The sequence below is a fragment of the Tinamus guttatus genome, unplaced genomic scaffold (assembly GCF_059628265.1).
Source record: "Tinamus guttatus ecotype Peru unplaced genomic scaffold, ASM5962826v1 Tinamus_guttatus_pri_ptg000548l, whole genome shotgun sequence".
In the NCBI taxonomy this organism is placed as follows: Eukaryota; Metazoa; Chordata; class Aves; order Tinamiformes; family Tinamidae; genus Tinamus; species Tinamus guttatus.
Genome location: NW_028289082.1, coordinates 939,789 through 961,047, shown reverse-complemented (window position 1 = coordinate 961,047; position 21,259 = coordinate 939,789). Strand labels below are relative to the sequence as shown.

General features: G+C 44.9%; 1 protein-coding gene across 1 annotated transcript; it reads left to right on the top strand.

Annotated features, from left to right (window-relative positions):
- The first annotated feature begins 197 nt into the window (after positions 1-197).
- PRSS55 (serine protease 55) lies at positions 198-14,494 on the top strand. The gene is made up of 4 exons (XM_088534368.1): positions 198-448; positions 1,364-1,611; positions 3,696-3,838; positions 13,815-14,494. The coding sequence occupies exons 1-4, from the start codon at positions 198-200 to the stop codon at positions 14,115-14,117; spliced, it is 945 nt and encodes a 314-aa protein (XP_088390494.1). The 3' UTR covers positions 14,118-14,494.
- The last annotated feature ends 6,765 nt before the right edge of the window (positions 14,495-21,259 follow it).

Below are 21,259 nucleotides of genomic sequence, written 5' to 3'. Positions count from 1 at the left end.
CTTTGTTGAATGCTCCCTTCCTTAGGACAGTTTATTTGCTTGCCCAGCTACAACTATGGTGCAGCCCAGTTGTGTGAAATGTTGCAGAAAGGCTTGCCTAACACCAAGGCATACAAAGTACACTCAGCACGTGGTGAAAACTGACCTGGGTTGAGTTTGGTGGTACCCAAGCAAGCCAGTTTAATGCAGGACGGAGGATGTACATGCTCATCTGGTTCTCAGACCTGATTCTCAGCAATTTGTCTGTTTTGTGCCTAGAGTGCGGCCTCAGAGCACCCTACCAGCCTCCTCCAAGGCGAGGTGAAAGGATCATAGGGGGGACAGATGCCGAGGCTGGTGACTTCCCCTGGCAAGTGAGCATCCAGACCAAGGGGATACATTTCTGTGGAGGCACCATCATCAGCAGCTGGTGGATCTTAACCTCAGCACATTGCTTTGGGAAAGAGCTGTGAGTACTCGGGCGAAGCGATGCCAACTAGGGCTCAGTGGGTCCACAACCCTTCTCCCCATGAGTGTAGGGTACTCGTGACCGTGGGATGAAGTACATGGAACAAGTGGCTGAGCCACAGCAAGAGACACCTGCCAATAGGAATCATCTCCTTTGGCGAAAACAGACCCATTTTTTATCAGAGATGATTGCAACAATAATAAAAAATAAATAAATTTAAAAAAGCATATCCAGGAGATGGATATTTTGAAGGATGGTATCAGCAGGCCAGTATAAGGGCTCATGATGTTGTGTTTATGCTCCCTTCTTCCTCCACAATCAGTTCCTGTGTGCCTACACCAATTGCAATAACACGAAAAAAGCAGGCGTATTCCGTTCTGACTTCTTCTAACCTCAAAATTACCCCTGCCGTCTTATAGCAAACACCTTCACCTTGCAGGAAAATCTGATATAAATCCAACAGATTCTAGATAAATCACCCCTGTGCAATATCCAGGAGCAGAATCCAGATCTCTATGAGACCCTCTTTGAAACACAGCAGGTTCTGAGAGGGGCTGCTTGGTGACATGGTGACAAGTGGCCTGTGGCCACCGAGCTGGAGCAGCTGGCTGGTGGCAGAGAGGTCTGGAGCAGCCAGCCCAGGACACAGTGATCCTGAACAAGCAGTCGGCTCCATCTGTTCATTAGCGCCTGGGCTATTTATAACTTCTCTACATTCATGTGCTGCCTCTGCACCTCTTTCCCCCTGAAAATTAGCTCTTGGCTAGAAGTGAGGGTGAATTTAAGTGATATTTATAGATAACGCTGCTGCTGCCATTTGCAGACCACTACCTTACACAGGAGGCGGCGGCATCAAGTCTTCTCCACAGTCTTCATGCTTTCTAATACATATATTGCTTCTCTTTCATTGTTAAGGCCTCCAGATCTCACTGTTGTGTTGGGGGGAATAGACCTCAGCCAAAAGCTGGAAAGAAAAAAGCTGAATACCTTGATTCTCCACGACAAATTTGACACCGAGAGCTTGGAAAATGATATTGCTTTGATCCTGCTTGAATCTCCCATCGAACCCAATGACCAGAAAATGCCCGTCTGCTTGCCCTTCATAAGTGATCCCCACGTATGGAAAGATTGTTGGGTTGCTGGATGGGGAACCACAACTGCAGGTGAGAGACTGTCAGGAGAGGAATTTGGTAATGAAGGCCGGTCTATATTCACTTAAAGCAAAAGTTTTTCCCTGGGAGGGATTTCAATGATGACTTAAATCCCTTTCTCCCTTGTAAACACGTCCAGACCCTTTGAACCTCTTTGCATCCACTAGTTCTGAGTTTAGCACAAGAATCGCTCATCTCCCGAGCCCAGAGAGAAAAGTACCTGCTATTCTAAGCACATATGTTCAGGCTGAAATCTTAAAGCCATCTTGGCTGTTCAAGAACTCAACTTTCTTGATCGTGTTTTTCAGCACCCGAAGTTGACCAAGCCTCACATTGCTGGACAAGTGATCTAGGGTTGTCCTTGGGTTAGTGCCTCCGTGAAGCAGATCAATTCAGTGGATTCTGGCCAGCCCTCTTCATTCAGGAGAGCAGGTTGCCATTGCTAATTGCTCTGGTTTAACCCTAATGAAAGTTGCTCTGACAATGAACGTGACCCAGAATGTCTGTTCTGAACAAATATCAACAAAAGGCTAATGGGCTATTTCAGTATTGGAAAGAGGCAATCAGCACATTGTGAGCAGTGCTTAAGCCTTGGGGCTTTAAAAGACCTTCCTGGGATACAGTTAGTTACACTGCCATTCAATCCTTTTTACTCAGTATTGTAGGGATATTAAATCCCTTCTGAACGTCAACATTTTCCTCCCTATCCTTCATTTGCTCATGTCACAGTAAAACACAATGCAACACCATGTTATAGTTGTCAAACTCTCCTTTTTCACCAAGGTTACATGCTCTAAGTGGTCTCTATGGGGGACTGTGCTCTGCAGTGATAAACACCAGTGCAAATAAATGCAACCAGTGGGCAACTAAGCAAGCACAACTGAGTCCCAACCTGACATTTTGTTGAGTGATGTTGGTCACAGCCCCACTCCCTCTAAATTGCTTCTGGATGGGGGGAAAAAAGGGTCATTTCTCATCTCCTTTTGTGGATGGGCATCTCGCAAGTGGTACCTCATGTGACAGTGACTCTCCTTCAACTGCAGTCAGTGAGACATCAAGTCACATGGAGCCACCTCCATGGAGATGCCTACATTAAAAAAAGTCCGTGGGCTGCCTTCTGTATAGGTATCACATGTTGGGAAAGAGACACGACACCTTTCCAGCTTTTAGATACTACATCTGGGTCCCTCTTTCCTGAAGGAGCAGGGAGGATGCGGCTCGGTGAAATATGGAAGAAGTGACTTTCTGAAACATGTGTGGGTCTTCTCCAAGCAGCAACATTTCCCAAACATCAGTTTTATCTTTCAGATTCAGATTTGTTCTGAAGAGAAATGTGGGAGAAATGAGTGGGTTTTCCATGTAGCCATGAATATTTTTGGTCTCTTCCTTGCTTGCTATTGCACCTGGTGATTTCTATTTTTCCACCTCAAGGAAGAACCAAATGGTTGCTTCTGAGCATCACTTTGGGAATTAGATGGACAGTCTCCTGGGTGAGACATGGCCTCACAGCTCCCCCTGCCACCCAGGAAAGGATGATGCCAAGTAGAAAGGAGAAATGAAGGAGATGTTAAGGAGATGCTGAGGATGAAAAGAGAACAAGAGCTTCTTTTCCAGGAGAGGTTCAATGCACTTGGCTCCTTGGCCTCCCATCCTGAGTCCCCCGGAAATATGAGTGAGACCAGAGCAGTGCAATGCACCTCACTCAGAGCATCTCCAGCATCAAAGGGATAAGTGGTGCCCCAGCTGTGCCATATCCCAGAGTTCAGCTGCAAAAATAAGGAATTTTCTAATCTGGTTTAGCTAGCCTCCAGTGAAATCCAGCCTGGATTTCATCTTTCCCCATTAACACCTGCCTCCCACTCTTGCTCTATCTACCCTTCTTGTCAGGAGCACAAACTTTTCACTGCCAACATTAGGCAGCCCCTGGAAGTCCCCATGACCGCAGGATCGTACAGTTGTGCCCTGCAACCCTCTCGCTTCCAGATGCTTTAGAAATTCAGCTAGAAGCGGGCTAGCATCCTGCTGGGGTTTCATCCAAAGCAGTGTGTTGTTCGACAGGATTTGCTAACACCGCCCTCCCTTTTCACTGTGGATAGGGATTGCGGTGTCAGCATCCCGGGTGCTGCAGAAGGTGGAGGTGAAGCTGATCAGCAAGGAGCAGTGCTCGAAGTGGGTGCCACAACTCGCGGACGGTATGCTGTGTGCTGGCCTGGAGGAAGGAGGGAAAGACGCCTGCCAGGTAAAGAAATCCGGCTTTAGGAACATCATCCTGCCAAGGGAGGGTGCAGAGAAATTCAAAGAGAAGTGCCGGTGCTCCAGGAATGGACATTGATCCTTTCCACGGTTTCCTGGGGTTGCTAATGCTTCTCTGCAGGAGACCGAGGGAAGAAGCTCAGGATCTGAGCAACTGGCTGAGAGCCTTAGTGCATAGTTAATGTCTATTGACCCCAAGGGCTTGCAGGCCTTTTGGGGTTGGGAGGAAGCCATGGGTCTATGGACATAACCCCATGGGGCCTGAAACACCTTGTGGAGTTGATGGACCCCACCACACACAACGTGCATTGAGAGACAGATGTCTCCTCTGGATGGGAAATGGCCACCTGAAAGGAGGGAGATGGAGGTGAGCGATTCCTAAGAAGTGCCTTGGATGGTGGACAGTCTAGCCTGGCTTCAGGCAAAAGGGTTTGGACTTTTGTCCCATGGAAATTTGAAAATTCTTACAGAGACTGCAGCAACTGGGGTAGTGGGAGCAGAGGGGGCTCAGCTTGGTCCTGGCTGGTTCCTCCTCCTGCTTGGGTTCCCAAAGTCTGGTGCAGGGCAGTGCTACCCTATCTTGAGATTAAATACAGGAAAGAGAAAGGAAACTTTGTCTAGTAGGGTCAAAGCAGAAGAACTGGCTGGAAAATTCCAGTTGGGAGTCTGAATGCTAGAAAATTTCTTCTTGTGAGGTCTTGGTGCTGCTCCAGGGTCCTTCAGTACCATGACAGGTCTGTCCGTGAGTGGCAGAACTAGAGGAACCCGATTGTGATGAATCTGTGACATGGGATGATGAACTTCTCTTACAACGAGTTCAAGCCGTAGTGGATATCATAACTCGCTCAGGGAAGAGAGCTGACACGAAAGCCCAAGGAGGAAAAACCTCGCTCACGATTTGTGCCTGCAGAATAAATAGAACCGTGAGGATTTCTGCCCGATAAAGCCTGAAAGCCGAAAGAAGCCTTTGCTTGCAGGACATCTAACCCTCATCCCTTCTCCCAGTGTTGAGTAAGGGCTGAGCTCCCCCTGGAGCCTCTTCTCCAGTGGAAACAGGTCTCTCTCCTCTGCTAACCCTATTTCCTGGCATGTTGGGAACCAGCCAACAGTTTTCTTAGAGTGTGTGTGTGTGTTTGCAGTGGGACAGATGGTCAGACATGTGTGCGCAGCTTCATCCTGCAGGAGATATGCAGGGAACCGAACCAACAGCCACGAGAGCTGTCCCCTGTCCTATGGGCAAGGGCAGCAGGATGCAGGATTTGGGGGCAATGCCCCTGTGAGCTGCAGTCCTTAGCTGGGCAGCCAAGGGGAAGCTCTGCTTTGTAAAATCATTCTTCATTTAACGGGAGAGCATCTGTCTCTGGAGCCATCCACCTAGTGACTTTCCCCTCCATTGAATTCAATCAAAAATAAAACCAAAACTGCCACAGGATAATGTTAGCATGATTAAAGGACATACATCTGAGCCCCAAGTCCTGTATCTGAATTGTGCTGGTGAAACAGCAAGAGCACTTGTACCCAACAGAATGAATCTCCAGTATTCAAGAAGCTGACGAAGGTGCTGTTTTGATCTGCAGTATGTTGGAGAAGACTGAGAAATGAACCAGAAATGTGAAAGATTTTATGTCCAATTGCGCTCATAAACTAGCAACTGCCCACTTTCAGTGGCAGCTTGCCCAGGCAGAAATGTTTTGCAACATGAATTAAAGAGAGCAAGACAGAAACATACCCTAGGCTAGTGCTTGAGCTGTTCAGGGGTGAAACAGATGACTTGTTCTTTTTCTTCAGAATTTGCTGATTTGCTGGAAAGGAAAGCGTTTTGCTGATGGACAGTTTTCTGGGAAGTGCAGAGTGAATTCAGGCAAGGAAGCAGGCACGTTTTGGCCTTGAGAGGCTGATTGAGAAGGTTGGTGACTTGCCAACCCAATGCTCGAGTGGTTGGTAAGGAGCTGGGGGACCAGTTACAATCCTGATGCTGCTTCTGCAGCATAGAGGGTCTCTGAACTTGATAGGGAGCAAAGCACACTGTAGAAAGTGCAGTGTGTTGAGCTATACTATTCCATAAAGATTTCTGCAGTGGTTTGGGTTTTGTGCTGAATGAGAACGAGGACAGATTTCAAAGTGGATGAAAACACTTAAAGTGGATGTGATTTTTTTGAATAGCTCTGCAGGAAGTCTATCCTACCACATCTACTTGGGTATGACCTTCACAGATGTTTGGGGCTCCCAGATAGGTTTAGAAATGTATGCATTTGAGACTGGGGTTAAAACACGGTTGCATGGGCTGAGATAAGCTCTGGGTGAGGAGGTGATATAAGAAGTGTGGCTTTTACATATCAAACTTTTAGTCGTGGTTTAGAGTTTACGTCCTGCCCATGTACCCGGAAACAGGCATAGGAAGGAGGAAACTTAGTGGTCTCTCCCTATTCAAATTCTAGACGCAATATTTTGGAGACTCTCTAATCTGTGTATTACCTATGGCTGATATGACATAAGTCAAGAATACATGAAGTTGAACTCACACCTCAGTCTGTGTGGGCAGAAACACCTGATCCAAATGTCATTGGTGGTGCAGAGCAGCTCTGGGCACAGTTTTCATCCAGTTAAACAGCTCTCCCTAGTGATTCCCAGGCACAAATTAAGAGTTAAACAGACCCCAGACCATCTAACAATTTTGCATTCAAGTATCCCAGTTTAGAGGTTAAGAAGAGGTCTCTGGTCAAAGACCTCTGGTCAGAGAACAAGCCATGCCAATATGGAATTTGAAAGTATGGATGTGAAAGTGTAAACCTAGAAGCAATGCACAATGCAGGCTCCAGAGCTGGACATGAATTAGGCATAAACCTTACGTTAACCATTCCTGAGCTCTACTGAGAATCAGGATACATTTGTTCATGTTCAGAGTCAGGCTAAGATGGACAAGTTGCACCTAGACCCATTTTAAGTCTGCATGCTCCCAAGTGTGAGCCAATGGATTACCATGATAGGTCTCAGCATTGCATGGAGAGATTTTCTCCGTTGTATTTAGCTTTTGCAAGCTGATTTTGCACAAGTACCTGGAACCACACAGAAAGGTTTGGTCTTCACTCAGGCTTCATTCAAAGGTTTTATCCTGTTGATCACTGTCTTAATACCCACTCGGCAACAGATAATGTATAGAAAGGCTCAGACTTTTCACTAGCTGCCATCATACTAGAACCAGGGCATGACTAATTTGCAGATCACTGACTGTGTTTCTATAATAACTCAAGGAGATTGAATAGCGGAGCTGCCAAGTATTTGTACTTTAAAAAAAATCCATTCACTTAAAAAGCAAAATCTATTGTATACCAATTCCCTAACGGTTCTTCAGACAAATATATGGATTGACCATGAATTAACACTAACAGGATCTGTAATTGACTTATAGTTCTATTTAGTCAGAAACATTAGCATTAATGGATGTTCATGAAGCACCAGTGCTGAAGAACAGCCACTAGAGATGGCCAATGTGTTATTTTTTGTGTGCTACATTTCTTCTATGACCCCATGAACCACAATTTATATCTAATTCCTCGCTTTCTTAAGCCTCTTTTGTTAGGCTCTGATGCAATAGTAGCTTGAACAATAATTAGAGTATAAGAGATTCACAAAGCAAATGCCTCTTCGGTGTCTTGCCTATCCAGACAATGTCAGTAAATGGCCCAATTATATTTCAGAGAGTTTCTGCAAAGGAGGTCTGTGGGGGTAGTTCAAAAATGTGGTGATTAGGATGGAGTGTGTTCAGCTGGAAATCGCAGTTCACATACAGTTCAGGTCAACAGTAGAAGGAGAAAGGCCCAAGACCTGACCTGACTTTCCAGGAAGGATGCAATATGTGGCCATACGTGAGCAGTGGGATTGTCCAGGTCACTCTTGCCCTACACTTCTCCCTCTGCCTACGGCCTATCTGAGTCACTTGTTGAAAGTATCTACCCACTTCCAGGTGTGATAGCAGGAGGTAATCACAGCCTGCTCTGATAAATGTCATAAATGATACCAGAATGCATCCAGGGCTCTGGATTTTCTTCTTTTTTTAGTATTATGAAAAAGGCAGTAAAGGATCTGCTTCTTCCACCTGTATTATGTCCTGCCCATATATATCATGAGCAATTTGGAGAGAGACATTCATATTTACAGCATCTGGGATGCTCAGGCCTCTACTCATCCCCATGTAGCTGTAGCAGTAGCTGTTGACACCCTGTGCGAGATTTATTTGTTCCAATGCAAATGTCTCTTCTACAGCCATCTGAGTCTAAGCTAACCACGAGGGCTCCCTTTCCAACAATGGTCACATTGGGTCACCTGGACCATTTTAATAGTCCAGAGATGAGCACTTATTTTTCCCCATTAACTAAAATCAAGTCCCAAGTGTCTAGCTCACAGGGAGATGCAGGGCTCCAAGGCAAGGCAATTGCCTACACATAAGTGCCTGGTGTCATTTTTGATGCCCTAAGCTGCTCCCAACTCAAATTGTGCCCCAGTGATGGTAACGGATTGTAATGGAAGCTCAGACACCTAGTCTGAGCTTAAGAAGGCCTAAGGAAATACCTAAGAGAGGGGATGGGTCTGCAGCAGGTCTCAACCCTTGCATTCTCATTTGATCTGTGCATAACAGTAAGTGCTAAACCCATGAAGAAGTGACAAAAGCTTTTGCATCCTTTTGCTGGTGCTAATGTGGCTTGAAAGCTGAAAAGGGAAGACTTGTGAAACAGGATTCTTTAAAAAGTAGAAAGACTGCAAATGAAAATCAGGTCCATATAGACAAATTATCATCTGGAGAAGCACTGAAAAGGTCACAAACCTGGGAAACATGCCTTGTAATGAGTCCCTCAAGCCGTTCAAAATATCTGAAAAAAGTCTGAGAAATAGTGCAATTGCAGAAGGCACCTGTATAGAGAGTATCTATACAAGGCCTGAGGTTATAGACCCTTTTTTTCTAGCAGACAAAGAGATCCTGGGTGGTAGGAGTTGAAGCTCATCACAATTCAATTCAAATTTATATCTTACTGTTGTAACTTACTTTAATATTGAAGAGAGTGACCCACTCACCAGCCTCGTGGTGAATTCTCTGTTACCAAACAATTGACAACATGGCAGGGTATTTTGTAAAATTAGGTTTTTATATAGTTTGTTTTCATAAAGGACACTGGTTTAAGTAGGAAGGAATCCTGCAAAGCCCCAGAATGAGACATAGAAAAGTTTTCTGGGTTTTACAGTCTGATAAACCTACCTCTGGTGGTTACTTTTCATGTGTAGCTTGTAGGAACTAGAATATTTCCCCCCCAACCCATGAATTTATATAACTTTCATCATTTGATCGTTTTATGATATGAGCAGACAAGTGAACACATTCAAGCTATGGGGGCTTAATTCTTTATCAAGAACATTCCTACCTAGCTCAAGGCCCTGGGGTATTGATGATGCCCCACATCTCTTCTGCTTTCTTCTTCTGGCTCCCTATGGCTATAACTTTTGGTCCTTCAAACTGAAGTCCTTTGGTTTGCCATAGGGGATCCAGAATTATGTGGTGTGGGGACCAGAACACCTCTGGATCCAGCCGAACACAAAAGCCTTTTGTGCATTTGTCCTCAGAGAGGGGGAATGGATGTGATGACTCAGGAGCTGCTTCTCATTCAATTATAGTGACTCAACACAGCTTCAAGGGAAAGTCATGACTCACAGATATATTCAAATTCTTTGAAGGAGCCAACAAACATGTGGCAGAAGGTGATCCAGCTGATGCAATGTGCTGAGATTTCCAAAATTCTTTTCACGAGATCTCTCACCAAAGACTTGCAGAGAAACGGAACTGTCATAAAGTAGAAGGACTTCTGTTTGAAAGGCAGGAAATGCAGAGGAAGGGCTTGACAAGGAAGGGTCTCACAAGGCGGGTCAGTGTGCAAGGAACTGCACTTTTCAGGGAGGACAAATGCTAAAATGGTGATGCAGTTTGCTGATGTCACGATGTTACTTGGAGTGGTCCAAGTTAAAAATGTCCATGAAGCAGTGCAGCAGAATCTCATTACTCTGAATGACTGGAGGTTAAAACAGCAGATGCTTTTACTCTTGATAAAAGCGAAGAAATAAATATAGGGAAAAGCAACTCCAGCTGTACACACAAAATAATGGACTCTAAACTAGCTATTACCGTGTAAGAAGATCTTGGAATAACTGGATGGTCCTTCAGAAACATCTGCACAAAGCTCTGTGGAGGTCAAAAAAGGCAACAAGAACATTATGAAAGGAAGAACATTCTTTATTAGGAAAGGAATAGGTATCAAAAGAGAACACGTTGCTATGACAGGGCACTGATCTTGGAGGTCTATATCTTGCATGTGATGTGCAATCCCAGTCCAGCTCATCTGAGGAAAGAGGTGGCAGCTTCAGGAAGGGAACAGTGTAGAGTAAGAAGGATAAACAAGGGCACGGGGTGGTTTTTGGTTGAAAGGGGAATAACAGAGCAAGACTCAAGCTGTGAGGAAAAGAAATGGCTGATGGGGTACCATAGAGATTTCTAAAGTCAAGAACAGCGAGGAGAAGACGTCAATAGTGGCAGGTCACTACAGATGGATTAAAGGCATCCAATGGAAGTGTCAGGCAGCAAATTTGAAACAAAGGGAAGAAATTGTTTTTTCTTCAACCAACAGGTCATTAAACTATGGAATTCACTGACCAGGATGTTGTGGGTATTTGTCCTAGGGGAAAAATGAATTCCAAAAGCAATTAAATAACTTCCTGGATGAGGCTATTAACCACTGAGAGTCAAATACAACCCTGTAAACACTTGTCCCACTTCTCACTCTCCTTCCCCAAGCACTTGCTACAGACGACGGAGAAAGACAGACGTCTGGCTCACATGGGCCATTGGTCACATGCATTATGACTGTCATTAAGTCATGCCACAACAGTTATTAATAGACCCTGATGATACCCGTCATCAGGGCAGTCTTGTTCTCCCGTTTATTTTCCAGCAAGTGGGAGTAGCTGAAGACTCTTACTAGAGATGTCCAAGAGAACTCAGAGGAACCATGAAAGGAGTCCTTAGTCCAGGGCAAATATCCTGTGCTACCTGGCTCATCTTCAGTATCTACTTGCTAAAAAGGGCTATATAGCCCCTTTCCTGCCACGTTTGTCTAAAGATGGTGTGGTCATAGTGAGATAATTGAAGAAATCATTTCTTTGCAAAAGCTTTTGCATCCTGCAGCCAGGGCAGCTCTAATAGCAAATGTAGTTATTCACATGCTGATTCTCTCCAATTTACACAGAGCTTACCAGCACAAAAATGAAGCCAGCAATGACTTGCAAGGGTTGTTGTATCCATCTAATGAGCATCAGATGGGTTGTTCTCCCTCCCCCAGAGCTTCTCCCACCTAAGAAGATTTATGTGGCTGAGCGTGTTCTGATCAATTACCGTGTTGCAGACATGAATACAAATACGAAGGAAGAAGATTACACTCTTCATCCAAAGCCCACTGAAGTCAGTGGAAAGGCTCCTGATGTTTGCAAAAAGACTTCGAATGCAGCAAAAAGCATGAAACTTCTGATCAGCTTGAGTGAGAACGTGTCTTGTTAGGCTGTGACAGTTTCTATACAACCCAGAACTATTAAGCAGCATCACCCTCAACTCTCCTGATGGGAGGATTAACATGCGGTTGTGGAAAGCATGAGCTCAACATCAGATCCGATTGGATGCAGTTGGTTTCTATTCACTATCACCTTGACAAGAAACATGCAACAGAAGGAAAGATGTGATTTTTGCTTTTTTTTGCTGCCCAGAAACTTGGACAGAGCAGTAGCAGGTATCTGGTGCATGTTGCTGACCAGAAGCATTTCACTACCAGGATACAGCAGTCTGAAAGCAACATTTAATAAGTTATTCAGTCTTTAGAGTCGTTAACCTGAATGTTCATTAAATTAGCCGCAGTGGAGACATCACAGAGCTGAGATAATTGTAGTAGCTCAGAAACCTTGTTATTCCCACATCCTCTCTTACACAAGGATGGAAAATCTTGGGCCAACATTTTTAAAAGCTTAAAGTGGATGCAGGGATTTTCAACAGTGTTCAAGAACTGAGTGTTTTTTGCCTATCTTTAATCTTGTGAAAAATCAAGCTATGATTCGTCTGAGTTACTGATATATAATATTATCACATGCACAGGATGGTTTATCTCAATATATGGGGCATATATATTTTTATATATGGGAGATAGCTGGGACTTACATATGTAACGGTTCAGGGAAATGATCCGTTATCTGTCCAAGCTCTTTTGCTTCCGTGGAATGGACCATCTCAGCCTGTGTGGAAGGGGATCTGACGCAGGATTTGGTTCTCAGGGCTTGCAGATTAGCAGAAAGGGTTTGCAGCTGCTGCCTGGGCTTTCACAGCATTGCCGAACTGCCTTTCCCTGCAGGTTTTTAATTGCTTTCTGCAGCTGACAGCTCACCAGGCCCTGCAGACGGCTCTTTTTCCTCACCGAAATCCTGGCTGACTCCAGGCAACCCAACAGACCGGGCAAAGCGCAAAACAAACACGGCTAAAGAGGCAAACGGGGAAAAGCAGATCTGATTTAAAAGGAAAATTGTGCCTTGAATATGGATTCCTGGCTCTGGCTCCTGGCTCTGCCTGTTGCCTTGCAGAAATCACATCCCTTCTCTTCCTTACATCTCACAGCTATAAAATACAAGCCTTTTACCCTCCGGGGGAACCACAAGGTATAAGGCACTAACGGGTATGAAATTATCCAAGTGTCCAGGGAGAAAGGACCTGCAGAAATGTGAGCAGCAGCCAGAACAGGCAGCAAATCCTCCATTGGGAAGGATTTTGTCCTGCAGCTGGTGAACGGGGACCTGCCAACATTCACATCTGGGGCACGGAGAGCAGCCAGCATGATGCACCCCAAGATATCCATGGTGAGGGCCGTCAGCCCTTGCTGCGTCATCGGCTCCGGAGTGGCTCCCACGCTCTGGATTTCATTTATTTTCTCTCTGTAGGAGGCTCAAAGCCTCTTCCTTTCACTACCAGCGTAATGCGTTTGGCCTGCTCCTGCCCTGGGGGAATTAGCAGTAAAATTCCCAGTAATTTAATTGTCTGCGCAGCCTAGAAGATGTTCATTCATTCAAACAGGATGCCACGGCCAAGGACATGGATAACACGTGGGTCCCAGGTCACTGCAAGGTCACTCGTGCCATCCCCACAAATTTTGGCCGGGAGAGAGTCGGTAAATGCCTTTAGATCCTGTGTTTGTAAAGTGGCCAGTGCAAGCAGCTGAGATGCAGACATGGAGCTGTAGCAAGAATAATTCAGCAAAAACGGTATTCATTACCAAAGCAACATTTCTCTGCATTTCTCATCATCTCTTCCTTCCCGAGTTCACTTTGAATAAAAATCAACAATGTTAAAAGTCTTACAGGCCTGGACCCTCTATCTACTGAAGCAAGTAGAAATCCTACCACGAACTTCTGTGGCAGCAGATGAGTTGCACAGGAAATGATAACCACTCCTTTTTCATTAACTAATATGCATTAGCAGATCAGGGGGCCTACCAGGAAAAAACGTGGATTGCATATTGAGAGCAAAAGTGCTTTTCAAACTAAGACCGAAGAAGGAAGGGCAACATTTCCCAGGAAGGTTACCTTGGGTAATGTGCTTGTATTGAATTTTTGTAGACACGTCAAATAGTAGAGACCTGCTGGTGGAAGAGAAGATGTACAAGAGGATGAGGGGGGTGACTGACCATGATTTGCCCTGAGCCATAACTTTCCATGGCTCTCCTTACCTCCTTTTATGCTGTAGGCTTCTTAGGTCTGAGATGTGAAACTTGGAGCCTCCAAGCCCTGATGAGCTCTCGGTGGTGTTCGATTTTCCTGTTGAACCTCTGGGATACAGCTGCTATCAGAAACCTGAGGTTTACTCTCACCATAATGTCATTTTTATGCCATAGGGGGACAGCGGGGGACCACTGGTCTGCACCCACAAGAATAGCATGAGGTGGTTCGCCGTCGGCCTCGTCAGCTGGGGAGAAGGTTGTGCAGAAAAGGAAAAGCCTGGGGTCTACACGGATGTTTACAGATACCTCGACTGGATCCAGGTGGAGACAGCCAGGGATGCAAAACCTTTTATCCCGGAAGGCATGGAAAACACTGCCTATAGCATGCGAGTGCCTTCCAGAGCTAAGTCGCAGCTGGAGTTTCTTGAATCTCTTCTCCTTTGGTTTATCTGTTTTATAGCTATTAGATTATTCTAGAGAAGACTTTTTTCAGAACATAATAAAAGTCAGGACTATCGTCTCATCCTTCTTTTGCCACTGAGCCATATATTTTGTCTCGGGTCAGCCTGCTCCAGCGTATTGACATGGATGTAGATGCCAAAATAAGAGATGCCATGGGGAGCAATGGAGAGACCGGAGAAATTAAATGAGAGCAAGGACCCAGGAAAGAGCAGCCATGAGCCTCAGCCTATGCCAAGCAGAGTGCTCTGGTGCAAGGTCAACATGTGGCATCTGAAGGATTTACTCTCCTTAGAAAACCTGAAACTTTAGGAAATATCTTGGCTCACCCAACTGTGAATTAGCTTAGGTGTTGTCAAGCTTCTATATCTTATATCTTACAGCTCGAGCAAGATAAGGGCATGTTCAGGTGAGATGCCAAGCTGTAGGAGTGTGGCTAGTTGTCAAACTCTTCACTGTGTCCTTGTGCTAGAAACAAGGCAGGAGATGTTCAGGTTGGTGCTAGCATCAATGACAGGGCTGTAATACTGCTGTTGGAAAGCATAGCATTATATAACTAGTTACTCTTATTTATCTGGATTGCCAGTGCTAGGTTGTGTTCATTAAAGACAATAAGGTAAAATCTGGCTGGCTGGAGAGAACTACCCTGAAAATCCACAAAAGCCCCTTGATTTGGTAATTAGCCAAAATCCTGAGTATGTCAGTTCTGAAACCAAAATAGGGAGCATCCGGCTGCTTACTCTGGGCTTGAACACAACCTGAATTTGAGCTCTTTTTCCTTTATCCTCCAGCCAGGCAGGCTCTCGGTGCACTGTGCAGCGTGACTGACAAATACTGTGCAAACAAATGGCAAATAAAAAGCAAATAGCATTTTTTTCTTTATGTGAGAGGCCCATTACTTGTATTCCTGAGATGTCCCACCCAATGAAACCAGCCTGGGCTGGGACTGAGCTGGTTCATGCAATACCATCCTATGCTCTCCAACAGCAAAAATGCATTGCAAAATGCTGCTTGCTCCTCAAAAGAAGGTAGCTTTTCTTAAAAGTCATGGGGAAGGAGGCATGCAGCAAGGTCTCCTTCATGTCCCACCTTTTCAATGGCATAAAAGCACCTGCAATTTACAGCAATGATAAAACTCAGTGAATGTGCAATGGGACAGAACCTCACAAATTGGTTTTAATTACCTTGATACTTTCTGGCTAGTTGGTGGAGAAGCCATGTAAATGAGAATTAATTCATCTACCTTAAGCTAATGCAAACCCATCTTGGCATAAAAGTCAGACTTTATTTTCTGTGTTATCTGAGCAGAAAATAATGCTTAATTATTATTAGTTCTGAGTAATGCTTATGAAAATTGCTCCACATTAATTTCACATGGCTGACTGGCTAATGGATACATAAGGGTCTTGTAACTCTTTGCAAAAAGACTAATAAAAGCTAAAAACAAGGGGAATATATTACTTTAGCAGCTATTAGTAGTAGACAGTGTCTGCTGGCATTAATACTTATATTTATTTTCCTTTCTATTAATAATATATCAGCAGATTCTAGAAGCTATGGCAGGGACTGGACATCAGGAAATATTTCCTAATGCTGCAATCTATTCAGCTACAGAATTGTTTCCCCCAAAGGAAATGAGAGCTGTCCTCCCGCTTGAATTATTTTAATGTAGTGATTGTATAAAGCACTCTCATCTAGAGCACATGGCACAGAAAAAGCCGCCGCTTTGCAGGGAACTGCAAAAAGACCCCCTAGGTCTTTTCCATCAGTGGCATTTGCAAGCTGATAATGGTATATGTTAAAGGAAGGCAATGCTACTTAGTGGTTATAGCAGGACACTGTGGCTATGGGTTTGGGTCTTTTCTGCTGTTCGTGTTTACTGGATGGCCTTGGGGAAAGTCAGGTTTGTGCCATTTGCCTCAGTTTCCCTACTTATAACTTGAGCCTACAACTATTCCCTTCACTGTATGGAAATAGCTGTTATGCAAGTAAAAAAACAGGTGTGCAGCTACACAATAATAAATATCAAAAGGGCCTTCTTCTTCCTATTTAAAACATTGCTGAGATGATCATCTTAAAATGAATTCATCTTTGCTTCTGCATACACTGTTCAATAATTGGGGTGAGAATAGAAATGTTTCTCTGATAGTTCTGTGCAGTAATTACGACTGATGAAAATATGTTGATGAACATATTTATTTTCAAAAGTATTGTTCTTTGAGAGAGCATATTACCTTGGATTGTGGTTTTGATGGCATATGTTGGAGTCATACAAAATCAAAATGCAATAAATCAGTTTGTTGTTTACATGTCAGTGTGACCTGTTAATTGCTTTAAGCCTTATACCATCTTTATACTACGTTTTCTGTCTTGGGATAACATCCACCAGAGGGCTGAGAAATAGGTGTATAGGGATCCTCAAGAAGTGTCTGGAAAGAGTGAAGATGCAGCAGATATAAGATACTGCTCATACTTTTTTCCTTAAGGATGTAAGAACAACACCTGCTGCAAGCACTGAAGGCAGCAAATTAAAAGTCACTGTAGCAAAATATTTTTGACTTAGTTATGCAGGAAAGAAGAACTGTATATGTGTGTTTCCTGGCCTGCTTGCTCCCACCAGGCCATTTGCAGTCATGTTGAAGCAATGAGACATAAGAGTCAAGGATGACGGTTCTGTTGCAAGTTTGGTGGCAATAGCTGATTGCAGATGGGAAGTGGTGTGGGCTCCAAGTAAGGAGAAGCCTGATGTAGCTCCATTTTGCAGAAAGACTAGATGTTGCACCTCTAAAAGCATCCTTCTAAGGTCACCAATAACCCCTGATGTGAACTCACTGCAGAAATCCAGCCCTTATTCAGGGTGGTGGTCCCAGAGTGCTCTCCCACCACTCCCTCCATTGCTGTGACATGGGTGATCTCAGGACAAAGCATATCCCAATGTGATTCTTTTATGTAAAAAAAGAGAGATGTCTCATTTTCCCCTTTTTTCCAGCATGTGCTTCCTCAAAGGAACAAACCACAAAAGCACAAGCTTGTTTTCTCTGGCTCCCTTCAGCATCCTGGGCAGCTCTCTGCCCCTCTGAAGTAAGTAGAGCATTGGCAGATGGCACACACAGCCTGTGACCGTGAGCACTGGTATCCATTTGTCATTTCAAATACCCTGCATGAAGTGTTTTGATTTTGTGTGGGTCTTTAGACATCCAAGTTCAGTACAAGTGAAATGTCAGAGGGCTTATTTCTCGCCAGCATGGGAAGGACTTTTGTGTCCCTCACAGGCCATGAGTGTTCTGCCATCTGATCGCAAACAGCACATGAGGGTGCGGTAAAGATAATTGGTCATCTCTTTAATTGTGTCTTCTGTTTGTAATAAAGTAGATTAGAGCTGGAGCCTGGAGGCCACAAAGGATCACCACCTGTTCCTGCATTGGCCATTGACTTCCTAAGCGGCCTTCTGGACAAGTCATTTCTCAGACTAAGGACTCAGTTTACCCATCTGTATGCATGAGACTGAAAGACTGAGAGAGCTGGGCCTGTTCAGCCTGGAGAAGAGAAGGCTGAGAGGGGACCTGAGCAGTGTCTAGAAGTACCTCAAGGGAGGCAGTGAGGAGGATGGTGCTGGCCTCTTTTCACTGGTGGCCACAGACAGAACTAGAGGAAACGGCCACAACCTGAAACACCAAAAGTTCCACAGGAACTTAAGGAAAAATTTCTTAACAGTGAGGGTGCCAGAGCAGTGGAACAGGCTGCCCAGAGAGGTTGTGGAGTCTCCTTCTCTGGAGATCTTCCAAACCCGCTTGGACGCAGTCCTGTGCCACATGCTCTAGGTGACCCTGCGTGTGCAGGGGGTTGGACTAGATGATCTCTAGAGGTCCCTTCCAACCTTCAGCATTCTGTGATTCTATGAGGATAGTTAAAAGCTGGAGACTTCTCTTGGGATGTAATAGTTGCTGTGGGACAGAAAGCAGTATTAGTAAGTACCAAGCAACTTGTTCAACAATGCAGAACATGCTGGGCGTTAGACTGAAGAGCTGCTTCAACAAGGTGGAATGGGGTATGTAGGCAGGCTTGGCTTTGGAATGAATACAGGCTGGAGGTGGTCAGTCATCTAACAAGCCTAAGCAACCAGATCATATTCCTTAATCCATCCCCAAAATACAAGCCTGTTCTTCCCTACTCCAGCATGTAGGATCCCCAATGAGGAATGCGCATCTTTTTTGTAATACTTGTCATTATTAACCTTCAAGAGATGCTTATTCCACTTGAAGAGCTTTGATTTCTATTTTTACTTTTTGAGCATTTCATTGCTCTTTTCTTGGATGCAAGAGCATAAGCCGTGCTTGGCGTGGTGGCAGCTGTGGGTACCCCCTTGAAGGAAACCAAAGGGGTTTGGATAGTACTGGATCTTGTGGCTGATGACTGAACACTAGTTTAGTGACACAAGTGAATTAAGTCCCTAATTAAAAAGAGAAAAACAAAAACAGACAAATAAAAAAGGCAATTTCAGTCAATAATTTCCCAAAAGACATCAAGTAACACAGTGGCAGACATCCAGCTAGAATTTAGATTGTTTGAGGTGAAGTCTTGATATGCCTTCACTTGAACAGTAAAACACACATGACCTGAGCTGCAGGATTTGGACCTACATGTGGTTTTCTTGGTGAGAGAGACATTCATTCATAGAGATGTATGTGTACCAGGACTCCAGAGAAATCCCTCAGTTTTGGCTTATCTTTCAGTCCCATGACAGCCCAGCTGCACTGCTGGTCACTGGTAGCTTGTCCAAGACACTCTTGAACTGCTCGGGTGCTTCAAGAGCACCAACTTGGCCCCCTCTAGGTACGTGATGTTCCTGCTATTCTGCCATCGCTGTGCCTAACCCCAAATGTTTATTAAGGCTTACAAAAGGAGCCATCCAGCAGTGCCTGAGATCATAACATACTGCAGCATCACGCAACATGTTCTGACTGAATATTTCCAAGTATCTATATTCAAAGGATTTGCCACCCATGCCTTCTCTGAGAGGTGTCTCATGCTGGTGAATACTTTTTGTATTCGCAGTCACTTGCTTTCTTCATGTCTCATCATGACTCATTGCTTCAAGAGCTCTTTAATATGCAATACACTTCCTTCCCACAGCCCAAACCACTAAATGATTTAGCATGCGGCTGCAGTGGAGATCATTGCTTTTGGCTCCTCCGTTGGGGAGGGTGGACTTCAAGACAGCACTGGAAAGTAAAAACTCTCGTCTTCCTCAAAGCTTTTGAATTCGTGATGAGTCTTAACACTAACTCTGCAGACATTAATCACAATGTAAGCAATTGCAGAGCCAGCCCACACACCTCCAAACTCGGGGAAAGAGCAGCAAAGGATGATACAGTGGCTGAGACCGTGTATGCAGGCACAGGGGACCTAAACTCAGTTCTGCAGCAGATCCTGGAGGAGCTCTATAGGGTTTCACTTGAAGAGGACTAGTTCTTGAATTTCGACATGATAAATTGTCAGCTATCTGCAATTCATTTGGAAAATTACTGGGAGAAGAGAGTTTTACTCTGTCCCTTGTGTTTTTATCACAACAGGAGACAATTGGAAGCAGGAATTTGGGGAGCATCCTGGATCTGAACAGAATCATGGGAAGGGAACCATAGAAAGGGTCTGTCACCTCCGAGCACAAGTTTACAATCAACCCCTGAAGCATGATGTGCTGGCCTGCTGGTCTACATATTCCTTTATTTTCATCGTGCTAATAATAGTGCACTAAAAAATTGCCCTTTTTTGCAGGTTGAGGCTGGGAACTGAAGCAAGAAGGGGTGTATGGAGCAGAGGGCTTTTTCATGAGACAGAAGGAGACCCAAGAGCGATGCAACAACTGCAGGGCACGGGGCAGGTGCTGGGAAATTTCCAACTGGCTGGATGTCACTGCCCCAGACTTGCTCACAGCAAGTGCTGTGGAGTGGGAAACGGGAGCCGCATGTGTACGGAAGCATAAAGAATCACAAAGTGTTTATTCAAGACAGGCCCAACTGCTGCTTTCTGACGAGAGCGCCGTGTTTTGGCTGAGTGAGTGGCTGTCACTCGGTTTGCACAACTGGTGGTATCAGAAGGAAGCTGTTCGTGTGGAATGGAGCCTCGCAGCAAATGCATGTTATCACATTGGAGGTGCCTGGGGTACCAGTGCAGGGTACGCTGCCACTCGCAAATGCTCCAACCTCCAGTGCCCTGTGTTTGAACCTGCTTCACAGAAGAGCTTCACGCACTGCACACACATTACAGCCTTCAGGGGAATATAATTCTCTCCAGAAACCTCTATATGCTGCCAGACCTTAGGGTATGATCTTTTATTGTTTATTATTGGCTGTTCAACCTGCATCAGGGCTGTTCAACCAGATCTTGGGCAGGACCTTCATGCACTGCCAGAATTGCTGGTTCTTTATAAATGGTCGGTCATGAGATTGGCATTGCCTTTTTTTTTTTTTTTTTTTTTGCTACAGCATCCAAAACTCACACACAAACAAGGAAACATTAAACATTTAAAATTATTCTTGCAGGTTGTTCCTTGTATAAAATCTAGACGACTTGGCTATATCTCCTTGGGACCTAGTGTACAGATGCTGTGGCTACATCTCTACAATAACCTTACCACCACCAAGAGCTCCTCTTTGGCCCTGAAACCAACTGGCATGGTCCTGCCTGGTCCATACTGTCACACTCTCCAGGCCTCCAAAGCAGGGTGACTGATCCAGACCAGCTCCTGGACACAGCCCATGGCCTGTGCTAAGCAGGGAAGTGAATTTTGGGCTAAAACAGGGCCAGGATTGTCAATGAGCAGTGTGGGTGGGCGAGTTGCTGTGCTCCTTGGCACTACTGAATTCATCGGTGTGGAGATGAAGTTTGAGTGTTTCTTCCTGCTCCCAGCCCTGCTGCTTCTCCATCTCCTCTGCTGCTGACTCCTGCTCTCCGGTTGTCCCAGACATCCTCCTACCAGCCTGGCAGGTTTACCCGAGACGTGAAGCCATTATTCCAATCCTCAGAGGGATTTTAAAAGGATGGTTCCGTGCTCTGTTTTTACACTGCATTTGGAGGCACACTGAGTCACTGCTGAAAAGGGTTTTGACTGGCCCCACTACCTGTCACTACGGAAAAGGGCTACATTGCAAACTTTTCAA